General features: G+C 49.6%; 1 protein-coding gene across 1 annotated transcript in view; it reads right to left on the bottom strand.

Annotated features, from left to right (window-relative positions):
* ITPR1 (inositol 1,4,5-trisphosphate receptor type 1) overlaps positions 1-20498 on the bottom strand; it is a 160408-nt gene extending 139910 nt beyond the window's left edge. The window contains exons 1-3 of the mRNA XM_058813043.1: positions 20428-20498; positions 6332-6439; positions 2740-2810 (exon numbers count right to left, since the gene is read on the bottom strand). Coding sequence (XP_058669026.1) covers positions 2740-2810; positions 6332-6423 — 163 coding nt within the window. The 5' untranslated portion in view covers positions 6424-6439; positions 20428-20498. The remainder of the gene's footprint in view (positions 1-2739; positions 2811-6331; positions 6440-20427) is intronic.
* Between the last annotated feature and the right edge of the window lie 318 nt (positions 20499-20816).

Below are 20816 nucleotides of genomic sequence, written 5' to 3'. Positions count from 1 at the left end.
ACACACTGCTCAGGCAGGGCTATTTTCACAGCAGCAGCAGGTTAGCGGTGTTTAGTGACAGAACATACTCGCACTGAGCCACGGCTGCCAAATCCCCCTCTGTGCACACACCCCCACTTTGTGCACAGCAGCTCTGCTCCATTTCAAGGGCCTGAAGTGCAAAGAAAATCCCCCACCCTCCAGAGCAGGGCCTTGCTGCTGCCACCAGATCAAATGCAAGGGATTAAATGTAGCCTTGGCAACGTGACTTTTTACAACCTGAAGCACCTGTGGTGAGGGAAAAAGCAGGGTGGATTCATTCTGCCACCGGATCGACAGGCTTGACTTTCACAGTGAATTTTCTTGGAGCCATCTACGCAGATCTTGCTTCTAGAGATCTCTCCTCACGTTGATTAAGCATGAAATTTGTATTTACAAGAGTTTTACAACTGCCCACGGAGGACAGAGCTGCTCTAAGAAGCTCAGAATGACTTCCCAAAAAATGGTACCAAAAAGGAGATCCCCAAGCCTGGCCAGAGGTGCCAGGCTCAGTGCCCCTCCCAGAGGGGACTGACCTGCACCTGGACCCCTTGGAGCACAGGGACACAAAGCAGGTCACAGAACCACAGAAGTGTTTTCCCAATCCTCTGTAAGGGTACAATCCAAGTCACTTCCATCTGATTCATTTTCTTCTTGCTCTAAGAAGATTTCAGAACATTCCTTCACAATCACCAGTGCCTGACCCCACTCCTCAGGCTGCAGCTGCATCATTCCAGCATCATTCCCAGGATGGTCTGGGCTGGAAGGGACCCCAAAACTCACCCCTGCCATGGCAGGGACACACCCTCCCCTACCCCAGGCTGCTCCAAGCCCCACCCAGCTGCATAAAAATGGAGTATTTTCCATTTCTGGTGAGGATGAGGTGATAAACTCCACAATTACTTCTTCTGAACATGTTTATCACAGAAAGCATTTTATCTCAGACTACACTTACAAAGTATGTGTATAAATAAGAGAAAAGCCTGCTAAAATTTTATGACTTTTGTTGCCATTTACCATTAAGCATAAACCTCCCCATGAAAGCTTCACTGAAGTAACTACAAAGGTTGGAAAAGGTTCACACCATTCTCTCTCCCTGTATAAATTATAAGTAATATGAGAACATTTACAATGTCTAACCACAGTGTTTTATGTCAGACAAATGTCTCTCTGTACTTGCAGTTCCTAAACTGTGCAGGCAAGAATTGCCTTTTTCTCATTCTTTCCTCTCTCTCTGTCTCTCCCTCCACCTCCCTCTGCACCCAGCAGTCTCAGTCAAATCTGCTTTTATTCTTCCATACAATTTTAACATCAAGAATGGCTCAGAAGTCAAGGCTCTGCTTCACAAAACAACATTGTTCTTTCTTGGAGAGCTTACCACTGAATGCTGAACATTCCCAGGTTGCCTGTTTAGTGTTTCAATTATCAGCTCTTCAGTTTTCCAGGAAAAAAGGGAGAAGAACCAACAAGAACTCACAGATTTCAGCAATATTTTAAAAGGAGAGCTTCATTATATGGGACATCATGTCATGGCAAAAAACCCCAAAACCACCCAAATAACAGCAGGCAAAACCAGCAGCACAGACTGTACATGGTTATCAAGGGCAATCACCCGCAGTTCTGGCCAGACCTGAACAGAATTATGGTGATTCTGAGATCCTGATAAAGGCAAAGCATAACCAAGGAAACAGATTCATCCAAAGAAACAAGGCACAGGTGCTGCTACACCTAAAACAATAAAATCCTGACCAAAACTGTAGAATATTTGGCAGAGTTATCCTCTGGGTGAAAGATGCCCAAGGGTGAGAAAAAGAATTCGAGATCTTTGCAAACCAAATCCCAGTGAGTGCTTCTCTTCCTGTCTGAGGCCTTTCTTGAACAAGTCAGCCCTTGCCAAACTCAAAAGCAGAGCACTAATTTCTTATCACTGAGCATAAGTTTCCTGGCAGAGTGAAAGCAAAGCCCAAGGTAGCTTATATCAAATTAGGTCAGATAACAATAGCTGTGGCTAACACTTGTTCCTTTTTATTTTCCTCCTCCCTGAGGTTTGATACTGGGTAATTAGAAAGAAGGTGTGATGGAAGGGAGAAAACGAAATGAAATTCCCAGGGATTGTGAACATTCGGAGAGATGTGAAAAGCAAACTGACAAGCTCAACCCCATCCCCTCACACAGCTTTGTTCATTCCTGTTTGGCTGGGACAGAGTTAATTTTCCTTGCAGCAGCTGGTAGAGCTGTATTTTGGATTTGTGCTGGAAGCTGTTGCTAACACAGGGGTGTTTGAGTTGCTGCTGAGCAGATCTCTGCTCCCACCTCCCTGTGAGGGCTGGAGGGCACAGCCATGCCCAGGCTGTCCCAGCCCAGCACAGCAGGGCACAGAGCTGGCAGTGCCTGCAGGGGTGACATCTGTCTTGGCCCAACACCTGCCTGCCCATGGGAAATGGGAACCAATTCACCCTTCTGCCTTGCTGCTGGGTGAAGCTGCTCCTTTATCTGAACACTCTTCCTCTCCCCATCCCTGTGGGTGGGGCTGACTCAGGTTAAACCACCACAGTCCCACAGACATTCAACACAATTTTTCCTCATGGGTTGCCATCCATGGAAGAAGATGACACTAAAATGTGCCACAGAAAGCAGAGAGGTCAGAAATTGTTACAGAGCACTGCACAAAACAAAGAATCATTTCTAAGAGAAAGGTAAGGAGCTGTCTGACCAACTTACCTCTGAATTTTTTGGGTGGGTTGTTAAGATCACCTGCTTCTGGCTGTACCACACAGCGATCATCCACAAGGCTGCAAAGAAATGAGCAGTGCAGTGAGATCCCATCCCCTGCAGCCCCCTCCATCCTCGTCACAAAACCAAAGTCTCACTTGCAATATTTCATCCGAGTGGCCACTTCAGCAGAAGACATTCCCCAAATGCCAACTTATGCCAGATCTTTCTAAGAAGCATGCAGCTAATTTTTACTGTTGCCCAGAGCTTTGCTCCTGGTAGGTGGGACAATAAATAAGTCATTGCTCCTGTGTTCTGCATCATCCTTACGTGCCCTGCTCGAGGTGCAGACAGAACAGCCCATATTCTAGGGAGGTGACAGACAGCCTCAGGACAGCTCCTGCCTCTTGGACAGATTTGAGTCACGCTGCAAATGTGTTTGTATGAATAGAGAACGGGAAAATATGACAGCTATGCAAAGTGGACACTGACCCAAGTACTAAGAAATGGCAGGAAGAGTCAGTGCCACAATAAAAATTGGCTCCTGAGAGAAAGGAAGGCACAAATGCACCCTCCTGCTCGCCAGCCAAACACCAGGTGAGCTGAGGGATTGAGCCAACCTCCTCCTGCTCCGCCAGGAAGAGGGGGAGCTGCACAGGCAAACCCAAGAGATTCCAAGAGGGAACGCCAGGACAGAGCTGCTGTCCCTGCACAACCCCCACAGGGTCAGCTGAAATCCCACAGAATAAAGGGAATAGGTGGGAAGCCCCTGTTCCCACTGCTCTGAGCAGCTTTGGATCGAGGCGGAATTGGGCTTTTCCCAAACTGGAGAATTGCACCCGTAACCAAAACACTTTGGGGCTTGATTTGATCCTAAATGACTCAATTTGGCCCCTTGTAACCAATCTGTCAAAGAGGCTTTCTACACAAACGTAGAAAGTAAAACTCCAAGGTCAAAGGTTTGAGAGGTCCATTCTCATGCAGAATCAACTGGAGGAAGACTGAGACCTAGAATATGAGAGTTGTTCCTTGCAGAGGCTGCTCACATGCAGGGAGCATCTTGAGACAATTAGAGAAAATAAGGAAGTGCATGAAAATTAAGAGATCAGAGAAACTAAGAGGGCTCAACAGTGCATCTAAGATTTGCATATGCAAACATTCAGAGTGAATTGCTTTTTCCCCATGGATTTTCTCCCTACTCAGTTCTATATATATATTTATATATAGGTGCTCCAACATGAATGGTATTAACATTTGAGCTGCAGCACCTGCTTCTGGTGAACAAAGGGCCAAAAATATCCAAGAAATAGGTTACTCTGATCATCCCATACAGATAACCTCAGTGCAATGCATCCCTCTCATCTGAGATTAAGTCGAAAATAAAGAGGAACTTCCCAAACTAGTAAGAGGAAAATTTTACAGGGTGAGAAACACAAAAGAGGATAGATTGTACACCAGTAATCATCATGATGACAGCACTGAGTCTGGGAAACAGCAAGAGTCAAGTTCTGATTAAGCAACATGTCATAGGAATATTCAATAGGAACACTCTTCAGAGATTTAGGACAGCTTTAGAATGTAGAGTGAGTGGCATCTGCTCCTCAACCTTCAGGAACCACATAAGTCATTACACATGTTATGACATCAGACTGTCAAAACTCCACATGGGCTGGAGGACAATTACACCAAATCTTCCCTTTGCTGCTTTAATTTTCTCCAGGACAAAGACTAAATTAAATATGGGACAAAACTAATTTGATTACAGAGGCTTATTAAGAAGATAATGCATTTCATGTTTCACATTGCAATTAGGATTTCTGGCTTAAATTAGGCTCAGAGATATGTGGCCATTACATAATGCAGTTACCTTAAAACAGCACTAACCAAATCAAAGAGGAGGCCTGAACACAGAGGGGACTTTAGGCTGCCGTGAGAACATCTCATCAAGCCTAGGAGATAAAGCTTGGGGCCTGTCATGTCCACAAGGACCAGCCATGGTGAAAAACATCTGCTCAGCAATGCCCTCAGAAGCCACAGCCACTGCATACTGTTCATGCACAGGATCCACATGGCAGAACAACTTTCTACTTGGCCTGCAGTTATTCACTGCCAAACTCGCTTCAGACTGGGAGGAGAAACAATAGGCAGCTGTAGAGGATAACTCATGCTGCCAGTGTTCAGCAGATAGTATTTGGCCCGTCACACAGCTGATCCAGGGCTGCACAGTGCACGTGGCATATTTGACCAGGACCTGGGAAATTTGTCAAATACATTTGCCAAATACTATTCGACCAACCCTACTTACTACACCCCTTGCTTTTATCATACCTTCTCTCCTTTCTGGCAGCATCCCATATTTTCTTCTCTTTCCTATAATAGATCATGGTGCATCTTCAGTGTCTGCTTCCTTCTCTGCCCCCTTATTTTCCAGAATCCTAATAGCTAGAGGACTAAACCTACAAGTTAGTTTGGAGTCACTCAGGAGAGATTGCAGCCCATCGTTTCCTGCTGAGGCACTTACCAGGATGCTGGCTCTGTACCCTGCTTGGGAGCTCCATTTAGCAGCTGCATCTGGGCTGGAGGCATCAGAACATGTGCTGTGACTGTACCCCCCCTGAGGCCCTTAGGGCTACGGGAAATGAGAGAGAGCAGGTTGTGCGTGTGCCCCTCACTGCTCCTGCCCTCGGGAACAGGGGCCAGAGGTGCTCCTGGAGCTTCTCACCCTGCAAGGGCTCCTGCCCAGGCAGCACCCAGCTCCTGACACTTGCAGAGGTTCCTCCTCAGCAACATCAAACATTCCCTGGCCCTCCTCAGAGCTGTGCTCCAAGCCCACGGCTCCGCTCTGCCAGCTTGTGCTTTTCCTACATGAAAAGCTGTTTTTGTGGTGGATGGAGCAGCATTCCCCTCTCCTGCTGCACAGCACCTGCCCCTGGCCTGGTGCAGGCAGCACAAAGGGGCAGGAGCTGGCACAACACAGCTCCCACAGCTGCTCCAGGGCTCTGGCAAAGCACAAGGGTCAAAACATCTTCTCCTTTGATAGGAGAAAAACAATTTTGTCTGTAGGAGAAACCTCAAATTAAACCTCAATTTTAAGGTCAAACTAGCTGTAGTGGTGAGTTACTGGTATTTAAACCACTTGGCTCCGGGATTTGATTTATTTTTTGTTAGATATATATGTTTTTTACACTGCTTCCATTGCCTGTGCTACGTCCTTTGTGCAATCAGCAGAGTGCACTGGGGTCTGCTCGTCCCTGACTGGGGAAGGGGCAGGGAGGGACAGGACGGGACACACGGACGGACACGGGACAGACAACAACATGAAAATCATTGGGTTGCATTCATTCCCCCCTACCCCTTCACCTGACAAGGTTTTTCCTCCCCACCAAGGATAAACTGCACCACAGCCATGGATACACTCTCCAGCCTCCCAAAATCTACCTTGCCATATTCACTTCAGGCTATTTTTAAATGTAGGGCCAAGTCTATCCATAAAGCTCCCTTGCTTTAGCCAGTATTCCCTGGGATCAGGCTGAAGAGAGCTAGCTGAGCTCTGCTAGTCCTTCTTACAGGGTTTGTAATACAAGGGAACAGCTGTTCTTACCCCAAAGTGCTAATAAATCCATTTGTTGAGCCCTCTGCATAGAGAGAACAAATATCTCCAATATGAAGGAAGCTCGACATCTTGTCAGTCATCTCTGGCTTATTGCCCCTGGAAGAAAGAAGAAAGCACAACATGAATCAGGCAGAATTCCTTGGTGCAGCTACCAGAGGTTACAGCAACAGGAGCCTTTACCTTTGATTGCTGGTTTGAAAAACCGAGCAAGTTCTCACAGAGCAACTTCAGGTATCAAAGGAAACCCAGCAGGCCAGAGTGCTTGCTTGGAAAAATAAACCAGGAAAAACAAGCAGCTACTGGCATCTCATGGCACGTGGGACTGCCTCACAGGCAGGCATTCATCCCAGAGATACTGGATTTGAGTGCAGCTGCAGCCACCCCTTCCATCCCACCTGCCACAGGGAAAAGGGGAGAGGGAACCGCTGCAGTTTTTGTGTCTAAATATGCAGCCATGTTTGTATCTAAGTCACATTTCTTTGCCAGAATTAAAGGTTTAAGCATCCTTTAAAGGTTCTCCTTAGTGTTGGAATGGTGCTCCTGAGAAATTCCAAATATTGACCTGATTGATGGCAACGTTTTTTGATAAAATTTGGACATGACACCAGCAGCCTCCTGCTTGCACCCACCGGCCCAAAACCAGAATTAGGTGAAGACCCAATCAGCATGCCTGACAATAGATTTTGCACATAAAAAAAGATTACGATCTTTCCAAAGTCAAATGCATTATCAGACAACCAAATCCCCATGAAATCAGTAATTCTTCAATCCTAGGTTTAATATAGATGGCTTAACTGTAACACTGAAGAGACAGACACTGAGTGTTGCCAACTTCAACTGCATTAAGAACTTGATTTTCTCTAAAGCCCCAAGTCCAAACAACACAGGATCCACCTGTCATTTCAATAAATACAGAAAAAATTTGAGCTTCAATCTGTCACAGCAACAAAGAGCCCAACACGAGTCCGGATAACAAACCCAACAGAACAGATTTTCAGAGAGATCTTTCCCAAGCCCATTTAGCGGTTTCCTGGACATCCTCCCAAGCCCTGCTTTTTGATCAGCGAGTTCAAAAGGCCCAGCAGCTCCTGTGCTTGAGGATTCAAAGAGCACCAAGGCTGCTCCAAGCTGCTCCTCCTGGCAGGCTGTGAGCCCTGCAGCCAGCACTGCCCAGGGAGAAAAGCACTGAGGCAGAAAAGCTCCCAACACCTCCTCCCTCTCCCTCCATCACACCCAAAGAGGCTCTCAACGCCATAAGAGCAGAAAAGGGGAGCAGCAGGAAATTCTGCTTATTCTAGGGATAAATATCCCCTTCCCTGGGCATTATCTTGTTTACCAAAAGGAGCAGGTTGGAGCTCAAGAAAGAGAAAAGTCCATGGAGATCCAAAAGGTGACGTCTGCAGCTATGAAAGGGCAATAAACACCTAAAGTTACACTTTTCTTCTGAAAAGCTCCAAGCAGCTCTCCCTCCTCACTCCCAAAAGATCTGTGCTGCTGGGAATAACAATAACAACTTTCATTATTATTATGAAATCAAAGCACAGCATGGACATTCTATCCCTGCAAATCTGTGTCACTGGTACAACGAAACACAAATCCAGGAAAACCAGGAGATAAGAGGCCAGGCTGGTATGCAGGTAAAGGGGTCTCAGCTCCTCTGGAATCAAATCTGGGTGCACACAACACCAAACCCTTTCTTGGCTGCCTGTTAAATGCCAAGTCCTTCAGCCACTGCATGGTACACAGTCTGTTCCCATTCTTTCTGATAAGTGGACAGAAAAACACTGCTACCTGTTTTAAGATATATGCCAAGAAACATACAGAAATATGCAGAGTGACTGAATTAGCAACACTGGAAATACAACTTTGCCCATTTCCTGACTTGGATCTTAAACTACCAACTTCAGACTAGAAAACTTTTCATCACTCAAAATTAGGGTCAGCCCTGAATTAATAGCGCCCAAAGCAAAAGCTGTCTAAGCCAAGAAAAGCCACAGATACTCCCCAATTAACCCTTTTTACATGGCATTAAGGTTTCCTTTCCATGCTGTGGGGGGGATTACCTTTTCCTCACAAGAGGCAGATGTTGACCACAGCTGTTCCCAAGGGAATGTGAAGGTCAAAGTTATTGACTTCCATTAGAGATTTTTTTCTTGGCAAAAAAAAATAAAAAAAAAAATCTCAGACCACTGCCCAAAACCAGGCTGAGGGATGGACAAGCAAATTCCTGCAGCACTTTCCAGGACACAGCCTCAATTTTCTCACATTTTCTTCACCGAGGAAGACCCCACCATACCATGAAATTATAACTCTGATATATCATGATAGTTCAAACCTCCCAAAAATGCTCTTCTGCAAATTACTGACAATTCCACTAATAAAATGTTTATCCGCTTTACCCAGAACCAGGAAAACCGTAACAGAGTTCTGGATGTCAAGAAGGTGGGGTTAAGCCTGGCAGCAGTTCAGTGAATTGAGCAGCTGGGCTCTTTCCAGACCATCCCTAGAATTCCTGGATGAGCCTGCAGAGCTGGGTTTGGGGTGCAGCCTGGAACCCCAGCCTTGCTGCTCCCACCCAGGAGAGCTGTGCTGGAGTTTGGCTTCACCAAGGGCTGATCTGGCTCCAATAACCTTCTTTCCCAAGCTCAGGCAGATTAATCACCATGCAAGTCCTCACTGCCCCTTCTCCTGGATTTCTGAATGCTGTTCTAACACCCGTCAGTGTGATGCCATCCCCAACACACCAGGAGATGCTCCAGGGAGCCAGGTCCCACTGGGGTGAGCCTCTTCTAAAACTGATTTATCCTCAAGCTTTCTCATAGCCCTGGCTGCCTCCATTCTCTAATAGCCAAAAGCATCCCTGACACCCGTCCCTGCCAATGCTCAGCTTGGCCAGGGCTCAGGACCACGCTGCACTGGCAGATGGAGAAGGGGCTCAGCGACCCCCCAGGCCTCCCCACACAGGAGGAAACAGAGTCACTGCTGCACTAATTCAGCTCCAAAGCTTTTCACACTCTCCTCACAAGGGACTGACAAAACCACTCCAGTTACTGGCACCAAACACTAAATAATCAGCCACCTCAAATGGAGGTTTTTCCTACCTCTGACAACTGGGAATTGTGAAACAAAAACTGGAAAGTTTTTAAGAGCAAAGTTCCCAGGTACTCAGTTTGAAAGCCTTTTTCTAAGAGATGCTGTCAACAACAGCTGGCCACACTAATCCTCCCAAAACCAGACCTCTGGGGGGTCATCTTTGATTATTTTCTTCAGCAGGACAAGGCAGAAGCGGAGGCAGTAAAAACCTGTCAGCCTTGGCACAGGGAGACCACAGGGACTGAGGAGAGCAGGTTTGCTCCTGGACACGTCACTCAGAGCATCCATGTGTGTCCCTGGCTGTGAGGGGACACTGCCATCCCCACGTCACTCACAGCATCCATGTGTGTGTGTCCCCTGGCTGTGAGGGGACACTGCCATCCCCACGTCAGAGCATCCATGTGTGTGTCCCTGGCTGTGAGGGGACACTGCCCTCCCCAAGGCACTGACCACAGACAGGGTGACCACCAGAACCCCCTGGAAGGGCAGGACAGGGGATTTTCACAGCCTCCCAGTACCTGGCTCTCGTGGGTACAGCACAGTCATGCTGCTGCAAAGGCAATTGTGCTCCATGGACAAATACAACCATTACCCCACTATTTATTTATTTTAGATATGCCACTGCCAAGAGCAACTGATTTACACTAGATGAGGGGACGGCCCTAAGAGAACATTTGCAGTTATTCTGTGCATAATCCCAGCTTTAATGGCTCTTTCATAGCCCTGCAAGAGGGGATTCCTGCAGGAAATTCATCCTGTTCCAGCTGAAACACAGCAGTGTTACCCAGGGAGCACTGTCCTCCTCCTCCTCCCCTTAAACACTGCAGGAAAACAAGATTCCCTCTAGGTAAACTCACTCTAAAAAAATCAAAGATGAAGCACTGATAAGCATGGCATTATCTAGCAAAAACGAAGTCAGGTTTCTCCAAGCAGCTTAACTCAGGTGGCAGCAACGTCAACAGCAGCAACCCAAGCTGTAAAAATAATGTTCTTTTCTCACCAAGCTGAAGGTTCACATTTTAAGAAATAGAAGGACTTGCCAGGATACAAAAGAAAGATGAACTAAAAGTGGACTGTACATTGAGAAGTTAACTCTAACTGCCCACAGACATCAAAAAATTCCTGAGCTATGAACACATTCTACAGTATTTTTTTTTAAGTCCTGAAAGATGAATCTTTATAATTCTGTTGGTGACCGTTTCCTCGTGTGTATATCAAAGTCAGTGGCTCCGTATGTTTTATATACAGTTTATCTGCACAGGAAAACAAAAGTCAATTTCTGTTGAAGAAACTGACTAAAATAAATAAACAAATCTGCTCAATTTCATGTGAATTTCAAGAAAACGACCGACAAGTTTTTCTGCCAGCTCTGCTCTGTGGGGCTGAATCCATACATGCATTAGCTAATTTCAGGCAGGGAATTAAAGCCAGGAAAACCTGCTATTCAGCCCAGGATTTTCAGGATCTCCCCCCTGCTCTGGTGAGCACAAATCTGCAGCACACCACCACGAGTGTGATCATCCTACTGAACAGACAGTGACACAGCTCCGGGGTTCAGTTCTGATTATTTCTTACTACGGATTATCTTGTGCGTATCTTCAACCCAAGCTGCTTTTCCTACAGTGAAAATAACTGAACAGAAGCAGTTCTGAAAGGCAGAGGAAGGGTTTGTACAAGCCTTGGCCACGGTTTGTCCCCAAAGCCAAGGAGAAACTCTGCAGATCCAGAACAGTTCCCACCAGCTCCCAGTCCCTGTTGCATTTTAGGGCACAAGCAGAGCATATGCTCAGCCTAATGGCCTTGGATAAGCCTAATACAGTCCCTGAAATGCAATCCCTTTTCTCATGAAAACACATTTCATACGGGCAGTTCAAGCAGGATTACCAGTGACAACACCACGGCATCAAACCGAGCGCTCAATATCAAACACCTCCGTGAGACAGCTGCCTTTGGAAACTGCTCAGAACGGGAAATGCAGCTGCTTTGTAAACATTTCACACTAATTTCTCCCATCACTCATCTCCCTCCCGATGCTAAGTCAGAAAAAAGAGGTTCCAAGAGCTGGGAGTTTGCTTTCCTTGAAGAGCCGAGTCAAGGCCCCGTTTGAAGTCTCTCCTCGCAGGGACTGTTTGTGACAACATCCCTGCCCTGCCATTCCTCATCCCAGCATTTGTGAAAAGCTTTTTCAAAGAAATCAAAGCTACTTCCCCGATTTCATGTCTCACACGTCTGCTTTGTGTGGGATTTTAATTCTTTACCCCGCGACTGCAAATCCTGTTTGTAAAATAAACGAGCCCAAATGTGTCTCATTGCAAACTGCTAGATTCCCAGCTACTGGGATACAAATTACTGTGTCTTTCTAAGATGCTGTAATGATGTTTGTTTAGATTAAGAAAAAAGCTCCTTGCTGTGCCCTGCAGTCCCAGGATGAACCCAGCTCTCTCCTGGCAGATTTGCACTGTGGTTTAGTGCTCAATTCAATAAACATTGGCAATTTTATAAGTACTGGTACCAAAACTGGAGCAGCACTTTATCAAAGTCTTTTTCACTATCTGGGTTGTTTAAGAATAGAATCTCCAACTGTACTTAAGTGTTTCAAGTTCATTACTGCCGACAGGAAATTCCAGAGGGAAAGTTTAATTCTGTTTCAGTTTTTGACAGAAGCAAGACCAGAGTTTAAGGGCAGAGAGACAACAAAGAAGCAAACACAAAGAACTGCTTAACGGCATAAGCAGAATCAGCCAGAAATTAAGAGATCTGAGAACCCCCAAGACCAGGTAAGTCTGCGTTTGAATTAAAAGGAATCGGGTCATTAATATTGGTAAATCAGGCCAAGCAAATTAACGCTTTTTAAATGCAACCAAACACTGTATTATCCTGAAAATCCAATGCTTAGATAATCTGGTAAATCCAAATTTTACAAGATTACTTGGCTGAAAATTTGATCCTATAGACTAACCAAGACTTCATCTGTTTTTCTGGATAACACCCACAGCGCATTCTGTATTTTCACAGACACAGCTAACTTGAAAATCTGAACTCAAACCTGATGTTCTCATTCAGTAAATAAAAGGAAGGTTTCCTCCCTGAGGATGCTAGGAAAGATTCCTAAGAATCCCATTAGAACAGCCAAGGAAGGGAGGAAGTGCTTTATTTAAAAGCTCAGCCAGTGAATAATCACTGTCCTGGGGCTGAGGACAGAGCTCTGTCATCTGCAAAGCTTCTGACTTTGCAAATCTGAAAGGAGCTCTTTGCACACGCCAGGGAAGGGAAAATGAAGGGATTTTGGGATCTCTCACACCTGCAGTGGGACCCAGCTCAGGGACAGCGCTGGGAGGGCTCGGCACTGCTGGTTTTATGCACACAGAGCTCCATTTCAGAGACTGCACCTTAAAAAACCCTATCAGTGCAGTGCATTTATCTACCACAGGATCTTGTCCTCCCTTCAGCTGCAGCCTTTCATGTCCAGGAGGCTGCTCTGCCACCCATGGGCGGCTGATGAGCCGTTAGATTAAGGGGGGGAAATGCTCTTTCTCAGACCAAATCTTTTTCCTCCTGACACTCAAAATGCAGCAGATTTTTTTTCTCCAATTTCCAGGCTGATCAGGCAAGATGGAGGCTGGGGAAGGGGGAAGGAGGGAGCAGCACAGCACTGTGACTTTCTCAAGGACATGCAGCAGGTCAGACTCGGGGCCCAGATCTGAATCCAGGTCTCCCAAATCCCCATGCACCAGCCCACACTCCCCTCTGCTCCCAGGGGAGCCATCAGACTCACTGCTCATCTCATCAAGCACACACTTCCCCTTCCTCTAAAAATAAGTAGGAAGAGCAGTGTAAATTCACACAGCAAGATGAGGGCCGAGTTAATTACATTCTATTCGTACTATTTGCCACTCCACAGATAAATAGATTTATCGTATCAGTGACAAAGTTATTCCAAAGTTACTATTTCATAGGTGCAACTGCAGTTTAAGAAAACAGATAAAGCAACTCATTTTGGTAACTTTAACCTCAATAAAACCTCAGTACAGGAAAGCAAATGTGCACAATGTTCTTTTCTCCTCAGAAAGGGCGCCTGCTTTTTTTTTTTTAATTATTTGCCCAGTGCAACCAGACAAGCTAGTTACAGAAAATTCAAGTCAAAAGCATGGAAGTCACACTCTGACAGCAATCCCTTACACAGCAGCCACTGACTGAGGTAAGAAACATGACTGACAGGTCCTATTGACAGGCAGCTGGAAAAAGAAACTCTATTAGAGACACACTGTCAGGAGAAAAATATCACTTCTTTGTTCCAAACTAAGTTCGACCTGACAGCATCTTCTCAATCCCATTAAAAGGAAGGAGCACTTGCTGAAGCTGATCCTTCCTGAAGCCCATCCTGGCAGGCTGCAGCCCTGCTGGGAGGAGGCAGCCTGCACGTCAGCCTCTGGACGAGGCCCCGATGAGCACACAATGTTTTCCAGCATATTTCTATCAGGAGAGAGCTGGAACACGCCAAAAGGACCAGGACAACCAATGTCATGGGCAAAGAGAGCAAGCTTGGTTTATTGCACCAGCTGGAGCTTAGCCAAGGAACAAAGATGGCCAGGGAAGAAGAGGGTACAGAACAGCCCCAATGTCACCTGCACGGCCAGGTACCTGCTGAGGGCTCACCACAGCAGGGGCTGGTTCCTGCACCCCACATCACCCCTCAGCAAACCCAACACTCCCTGAGCTCAGCAGTTTGCTCACCTGTCCCAAGAGCAGCGTCCATGCCCTGTGTCCCCAGTGCCTGACCCCTTCCCCAGCACGTCCCCCTGCCCTGGCCCCTTTCCCAGCCTGTCCCCCTGCCCTGGCCCCTCTCTCCAGCTCCCCACCTGGGCGGGGGCTCCCTCTCCTCCATGGCGGGCGCGCTGTCGGTCTCCAGGGCTGGGCTTGGCAGGGCGTCCCCCGGCACAGCTGGGTCCCCTCGGGCAGAGGGCAGAGCAGCCAAGGCCCGTGTCCCTGTGGGCAGCCCCCGATCCTGCAGGCTCCGAGGGCAGCGCTGTCCCCAAGGCAGGAGCTTCCCGTGCGCCGCTCTCCGCTCGTCCCTCCCGGACACCTCGGCTGGCTCCCGGCTCTCTGGATAAAACCTCAGCCCCGGGACAACCAGCCCAAGAGGAGGAGCCACTGCCAGCACATGACGAGCACGTGTGGAGAGCCACTGGTGGCCAGGGGACCTACTTTGAGCCCCAAAGCCCCGGTGGGTCGGGCTGCGTTACAGATGAAGGCTCCAGTTCCCAGGCTGCCCTGTACCTGTTGGCCTCCCAACTGTAATTTTCCAGAAGGCAAAGGTTCAAAATGCTGAGCCACCCACGAGCATCAGCATCTGAATCTACTGAACACTTAAGAGAGGAGCAGCCAAGGACTGCAGAGTTATTTTAATCAGAAGTTCTCAATTAACCCTTGGGATGAGGCACCACCAGCCAGCTGAGGTCGGTGGCTGCATCTGTGGCCATGTGTTTCTCCTTGCAGCGGGATGCAGATGGGACAGAGCTGGACTGCAAACAAAGCTTTCTTCTTCACAGCTTCTTGGCAGATTTCTGAATTTCTGAAGAAGCAGACAGGATGGGCCAAGGCACAAAGAAATGTTTATACAAGTTTCATGCAAAACTGCTACTAAACAATTGCATCAAATAAAAAACAAAGTGCAGCCTTTGGGCAGCAGCCATTTTTTGGCCTACTATGATCAGAAATTTCTTTCATGCTCAGAGATTATCACCCTCTGACCACAGAAGACCATGCACCAGAGGAGGAGAGGATGAACTGCCTGTGTCCATTTTGACACTGGGTGCAACCAACAGAGCCTCTTCCCTCAGAGCTCAGCACCACATTACGCCAAAAGCAGAGGCATTACCCAACATCCCCACCAGAAACATCTGGCATTTCCATCTCTCAGAGCTATCCCCTCTCCTGTGATCACCTCTGCAGCCAAATGAACACAGAGTCACAGACTGGTTTGGCTTGAAAGGACCTGACAGATCATCTCATTCCACTCCCTTCCACTAGAGCAGCTCCAAACCCTGTCCAGCCCGGCCTTGGACACCTCCAGGGAAGATCACCAGTGAGATATGAACACTCAGCTTCCTGCAGCACTGCTCATGTTGGTGTTCTGGAACGTGAGGCTGCAGTTACATGGCCACAAGCCACAAATCTGAAACCAAGGAACACAGACTTCCATGGACGTTTCCAACCCATTTTCTCTCCAGAGGGTTAACTTGCTCAGATATCAACTGACATTTTATTCTCCATAAAACGCTGCTAGGAAGTTCTGATCCAAGTTTTGACAAGCTTAACCAAAACCACAAGCATGAAAATGAAACTCCTCTGAGTTCAGAATCCACAGCCGAATGTTGCAGCTTTCCTTGCTTGAATTCCTATAGTTTCCATTTCATCTTTTTCACAGAACACAATCCCAGAATGGTTTGGGTTGGAAGGAACCTTGAAGACCATCTCATTGAATCCCCTGCCTTGGGCAGGGGCACCTTCCACTACCCCACATTCCTCCAAGCCCTGTCCAGCCTGGCCTTGGACACTCCAGGGATGAAGCAGACACGGCTTTTCTCAGCAAATTTGGTCCCATAAACCACAATTGCCCTGAAGACCTGGAAATGCACATTCTCAGCAGGTACAGCACAGGCAAGAGCCACACAGGAGCCTCTGGATGCCTCTGCCCATCTAACAAGTACTTGCAGCACCCTGGAAAGAGGGATCTGCCTCCATCCCAGCCACTGCCCGCTCATGCCAAGAAACAGAACGAGGCAATAATTGCTGTAGTCCCTTCACAGTGTCCGTGGGGAGCAGAAATTAGACAGGAATATCGAGCCAGATCAAAGCCGTGCAGTTCTGGCATCCTGCCTCCTGCAGCAGCCTCCAGGAGAGGCTGGGCTGCACAGGGATCACTTGGAACAGCCATGGACACTACCAGCATCCAGCCCTGCAGCACAAGTCACTCTCTACTGCTCGCCCAGCCTGTAAAGCAGCACCAGTCCCCACCCAGCACAGGCCACTGGATGAAACTGGGCAGCTTTTAACAGCCCTTGTGCTTTATCCCACATAAACAGCACAAAAAAAGGCTCCAGGCCACCCAAGCACCTTCAGTTTCTGTTGCTATCTTAACAGAATAAACTAATTTGGGACGTACAGTAATGCAGATCTTTAGGAACCAGGATTTACACCACAGTCCCCTTGTGAAGAGATGTTACATTTACATAACCTTCTAGCAGCACATGATTTTCTGCCTCTAAACCCTTTGGTCTCCCTAAGCTGCTTTGCTGAGGTTGCCTTCCCTCACACTCACCCACGGGCAAGCCAGCAGCTCGTCTAACAGCTACTACAGAGCCACTACCCTCATCCCACCTCCCACGGGAGCCTCACATTCCTCCTGGCTTTAAGACAATCCTACAACTACAACTAGCTTGTATTTATGGGGTAATAATGTCTCAAAGACTCCCAAGCTGACACATCAGATATTCCAAAGCAGAGTGCTGAGCACTGAGCAGCCAGCACAGCCACCACACCAGGCAGCACCACAGGACCGTGGAAGCTGGGAAAGACCTCCAGATGCTGAACTGACAGCACTGTGCCCACCCAGCCGTGCCAGGAACAGCCACATCTGCTCATTGAGCACCTGCAGGGATGGGGACACCCTGCTTCCCTGGGCAGCCCATTTCAGTGCTTTCACTCATTCAAGTGAAGTTCTTTTTCCTAATATTTACCCTGAGCCTGCCCAGCCCAGCCTGAGCTGTTCCGTCTCCTCCTGTCCCTGTTCCCTGGAGCAGGGCCTGACCCCTCAGCTGCCCCTCCTGGCAGGAGCTGTGCAGAGCCACAATTTCCCCCCGAGATCCTTTTCTCCAGGCTGAGCCCCTTCCCAGCTGCTCCTGACCCTTCCCCAGCTCCATTCCCATCTCTGGACACCCTCCAGCCCCTCAATGCTTTTCTAGCACCGAGGGTCCCAGAGCTGCCCCTTGGCACTGCCCTGCCCCTGATGCCACCCCAGCACTGGGGCAGCTCAGGTGGCACTGCTCTCTTGCCTGATGGGGCACAAACGAGCCCGGGTGGCCAAGAGCAGCTCCACCTGCTCCAAGAGCTCCTCAGAACAAGCAGCACCTGCTCCAACTCAAGGGCAGGTACCAGACAAGGGCTCAGAGTACCTGGGATCTGCTTTAATCCTGCCTGACAGCACTGAACAAGGAGTTCCACCTCAATGTTGTCCATTTCAGCAATTTACCAGGAGAGACCCGCTCATCTGACAAGGAGCAGCCAAAAGGAGCTTCTGCCTCCAGAACAGACTTCTGGACCACCCCAATTTGACCAGCCCCTGAGGCTGTTCCCTTTTCTCTGGCACACACACAGTATGGAGGAGCTGGATCCCCAAAATTCACCCCAAACCTGCCACCCCTGCAGTTCTCACGCTTGCCACACTGTCAGGGACATTCAGGGCTGTCCTCAGCAGAGGAGTCACTACAAAGTCAGAGCAAGAGCTCAGACCACACAACAGCAGCACATCGTGGTTTGCAGCTCTCCCTCACTTGCGAGCTGCCAGGATTTGAGATTATTTCTCCACTTTAACTCAATTTGTGCATTTTCTAGGCTACAAACAGGTTTGTTGAGGGAAATGAGAGGGTTGATGGTGCTGTGGATAAGATCATGTTACAGAACCACCGAGGCTGGAAAAGACTCCCAGGATCATCGAGCCCAAGCTGTGCCCAATCCTCCCCTCATCCCCAGCCCAGAGCACCGAGTGCCACATCCAAGCATTGCTTGGACACCTCCAGGGATGGGGATTCCACAACCTCCCTGGGCAGCCCCTACCAATGCCTGTCAGCCCTTTCAGTGAAGAATTCCTCCCAAAATTACACTTCTCATTAATAACCAGAGGTCACAACTGCCCCTTACACCCCCTCCACCCTGCTCATCAGTCCCAGGACAGCTCCATTCACCCAAACCTGCAGCTCCACCAACCACCATCAGAAATAAACCAAATGCTCTCCCTCCTGCGCTCCTCATCAAGGCCTCCTCCACCCTCCAACGATGGTGTTCAGGATTAGCACATCTCATAAAAACCATTTCCCTGAGCTAAGCTCCACCCCATGATTGCAAAGGCAAACCAAAGTTACTCTTTTTTGTTTACTTCCTAATTTATGAAACCTGGTAAAAGGAAACTATTTCCAAGGCTTAATCAACACTGCAAAACAAGCAGATGGGAGAAAAAACCCTCATCTAAGCAAACACTTTAATCTTGGGGAAATAAGGTATTTTAACAAGAAAAACCCCTGTTATTGACAAACAACAGGCAGCTTAAAGAAAACATTAGAAATAATCAGCTCAGCATCAGCTTGTTTTGAAACATGCTGCAACTGTGGTTTTGTTTTCACAGTGATTCCTTCTTTTGGTTTAGGCACCCTGAGCACTACCAGCTCAGCCTGCTGGGTCCCACAGCGGTCAATTCCCACGTTTGTTTCACCACGTGTCCTGTGAACCCTGCATCTCTGGCCCGATGGATGCCACAGCTTTCTGCACTCCCTGAGCAGCAGGTGCTGGGCAGCCAGAGCTCTGCTCCAGCCTGCAATGCTCTTACTGCTCCAGACACTGAAACCAGCACAGCCACCACGCACTCGGACCAGGGGAATGCTTGCTGTGGGAGGAAATTGGTGTAAATTAAGGCACAGAAAAGAAATCCAGTGCCTGGTAGCCCATTAAGGTGGCCACAGAGGAAGCACTGAGGGGAAGGAAGGGATATTGGCCTCACATGGCATCGCAGCTGAGCCCTGCAAGGAAAACAGCTCCACCTCGGGCCTCTGGCCTGGGCTCAGAGTCAGCCAGCCCTCCGGCTAACCCGTCTGCAGTCCTGGGATACCGGGCTGATCCCGAGCCCAGCAAAACAGCCTCAAAGCAAACAGCTACACACACTCTGAGAAATAAAACACATGCACAGGTACCGAGCCTCGCTAAGAAATAAAACCAGCGGCTCCCACACACGCTACTCCCCGCACGACTGGCAGCCACTAAATCTTCATCAGGCTGAGATCTGGATTGTATTAGCCACGTTCTCCCTTCCTGATTTGTGAGCAGCAGGACCGCAGGCCGATCCATCTGCGGCTGAGCAGGCACGGCCCCGCTGCACGGCAATAAATCCAACTCCAGCCTTTCACCTGTTGGAGTCTGCTCAGCCAAACTCCGGCGGCCAGAGCGAACCCACCTGGGGCCGGGGCAGCCCCGGCTGGTCCCGCTGCACGGAGCGCGTTCCCTGCGGAAAAACCGGCACCAAAAGGGGCACGGGGAGCCCGTGCCCCCCGAGCAGCCCCCCAGAACCCGCAGGACTCACTCGGGCGCTGGGCACGGAGCCCTGGAGCCGCTCGGGACTGTGGCACATCCCACGTACACGCATGGGGAATGCACATGTGCCCCCACCCCTTCCCCCGCCGAAGTCCAGTTATTGTAGTCCAGGAAACAGCCAAATATTTGGCCTGTCAGGCCAGTCAGCGGGACCCTCCGAAACATCCACCCACAGCTGCCCGCTTTTTGACCATTTAAGAGGAAGATCGCCCATGGCCAAGTCCCCATCGGCGCTCACAAGTGTTTACATAACGCCAAACATCGCTCGCAGCCGAGCCCCGAGCGCGGGGGCAAAAACACGAGGAAAGTTGGAACGGAGGCGCAGTCCCGCTGCCGGGCCCGCGGTGCTCCCGGGGCCGGGACCCCGCTCCGGGACCGCCGGGACGGCGCAGGGGGCTCTGCCCGGTCCCGCGAGGGCTGCGGCGGCCGGGCATCCCCGCCGAGCACGGGAACGCATCCCTGCACAGCAGCGGGCTGCACACCCGGCTATCCCCGCCTAGCAACGGGCTGCATCCCCGGGTGTCCCCACCCAGCACCGAGCTGCATCCCTCGGGCTGCGGGACGGGGCTGCCCCGACGGCCGCTCACCGCCTCCCTCCCCGCCCAGCCGTGCCCGCTCTCTCCCGGCCGTACCTGGCTGCGGAGGCGGCGGGGCGGGCTATGGACGGCTCGGCAGCTCCATACCGGCGGCGCTCCCGGTCCCGCTCCCGGAGGCTGCGCCCGCCGCCGCCTTAGCTGCGCGTCCACATGGTCACTGCGCTCCGCGCCCGCCGCCGTGCCTTAAATAACCGGCGGGGCATGCTGGGTAACCGAGTCCTGCCGCCGCCGCCCCGCCGCGGGGGCGCGGCCCACGGGACTACAGCTCCCAGCGTGCCCCGCGCCGCGCCCCGGGCGGGGGCAGCTGACAGCGAGACCCCCGGTCTGTGCGGTCAGGGACGGGGATGGACCCTCGGGTCTGTGCGGTCAGTAATGGGGATGGACCCCCGGATCCATGTGGTCAGGGACGGGGATGGACCCTCGGG

Source organism: Ammospiza caudacuta, chromosome 12, assembly GCF_027887145.1.
Source record: "Ammospiza caudacuta isolate bAmmCau1 chromosome 12, bAmmCau1.pri, whole genome shotgun sequence".
Taxonomy (NCBI): Eukaryota; Metazoa; Chordata; class Aves; order Passeriformes; family Passerellidae; genus Ammospiza; species Ammospiza caudacuta.
This window is presented reverse-complemented; position numbering and strand designations above follow the sequence as displayed.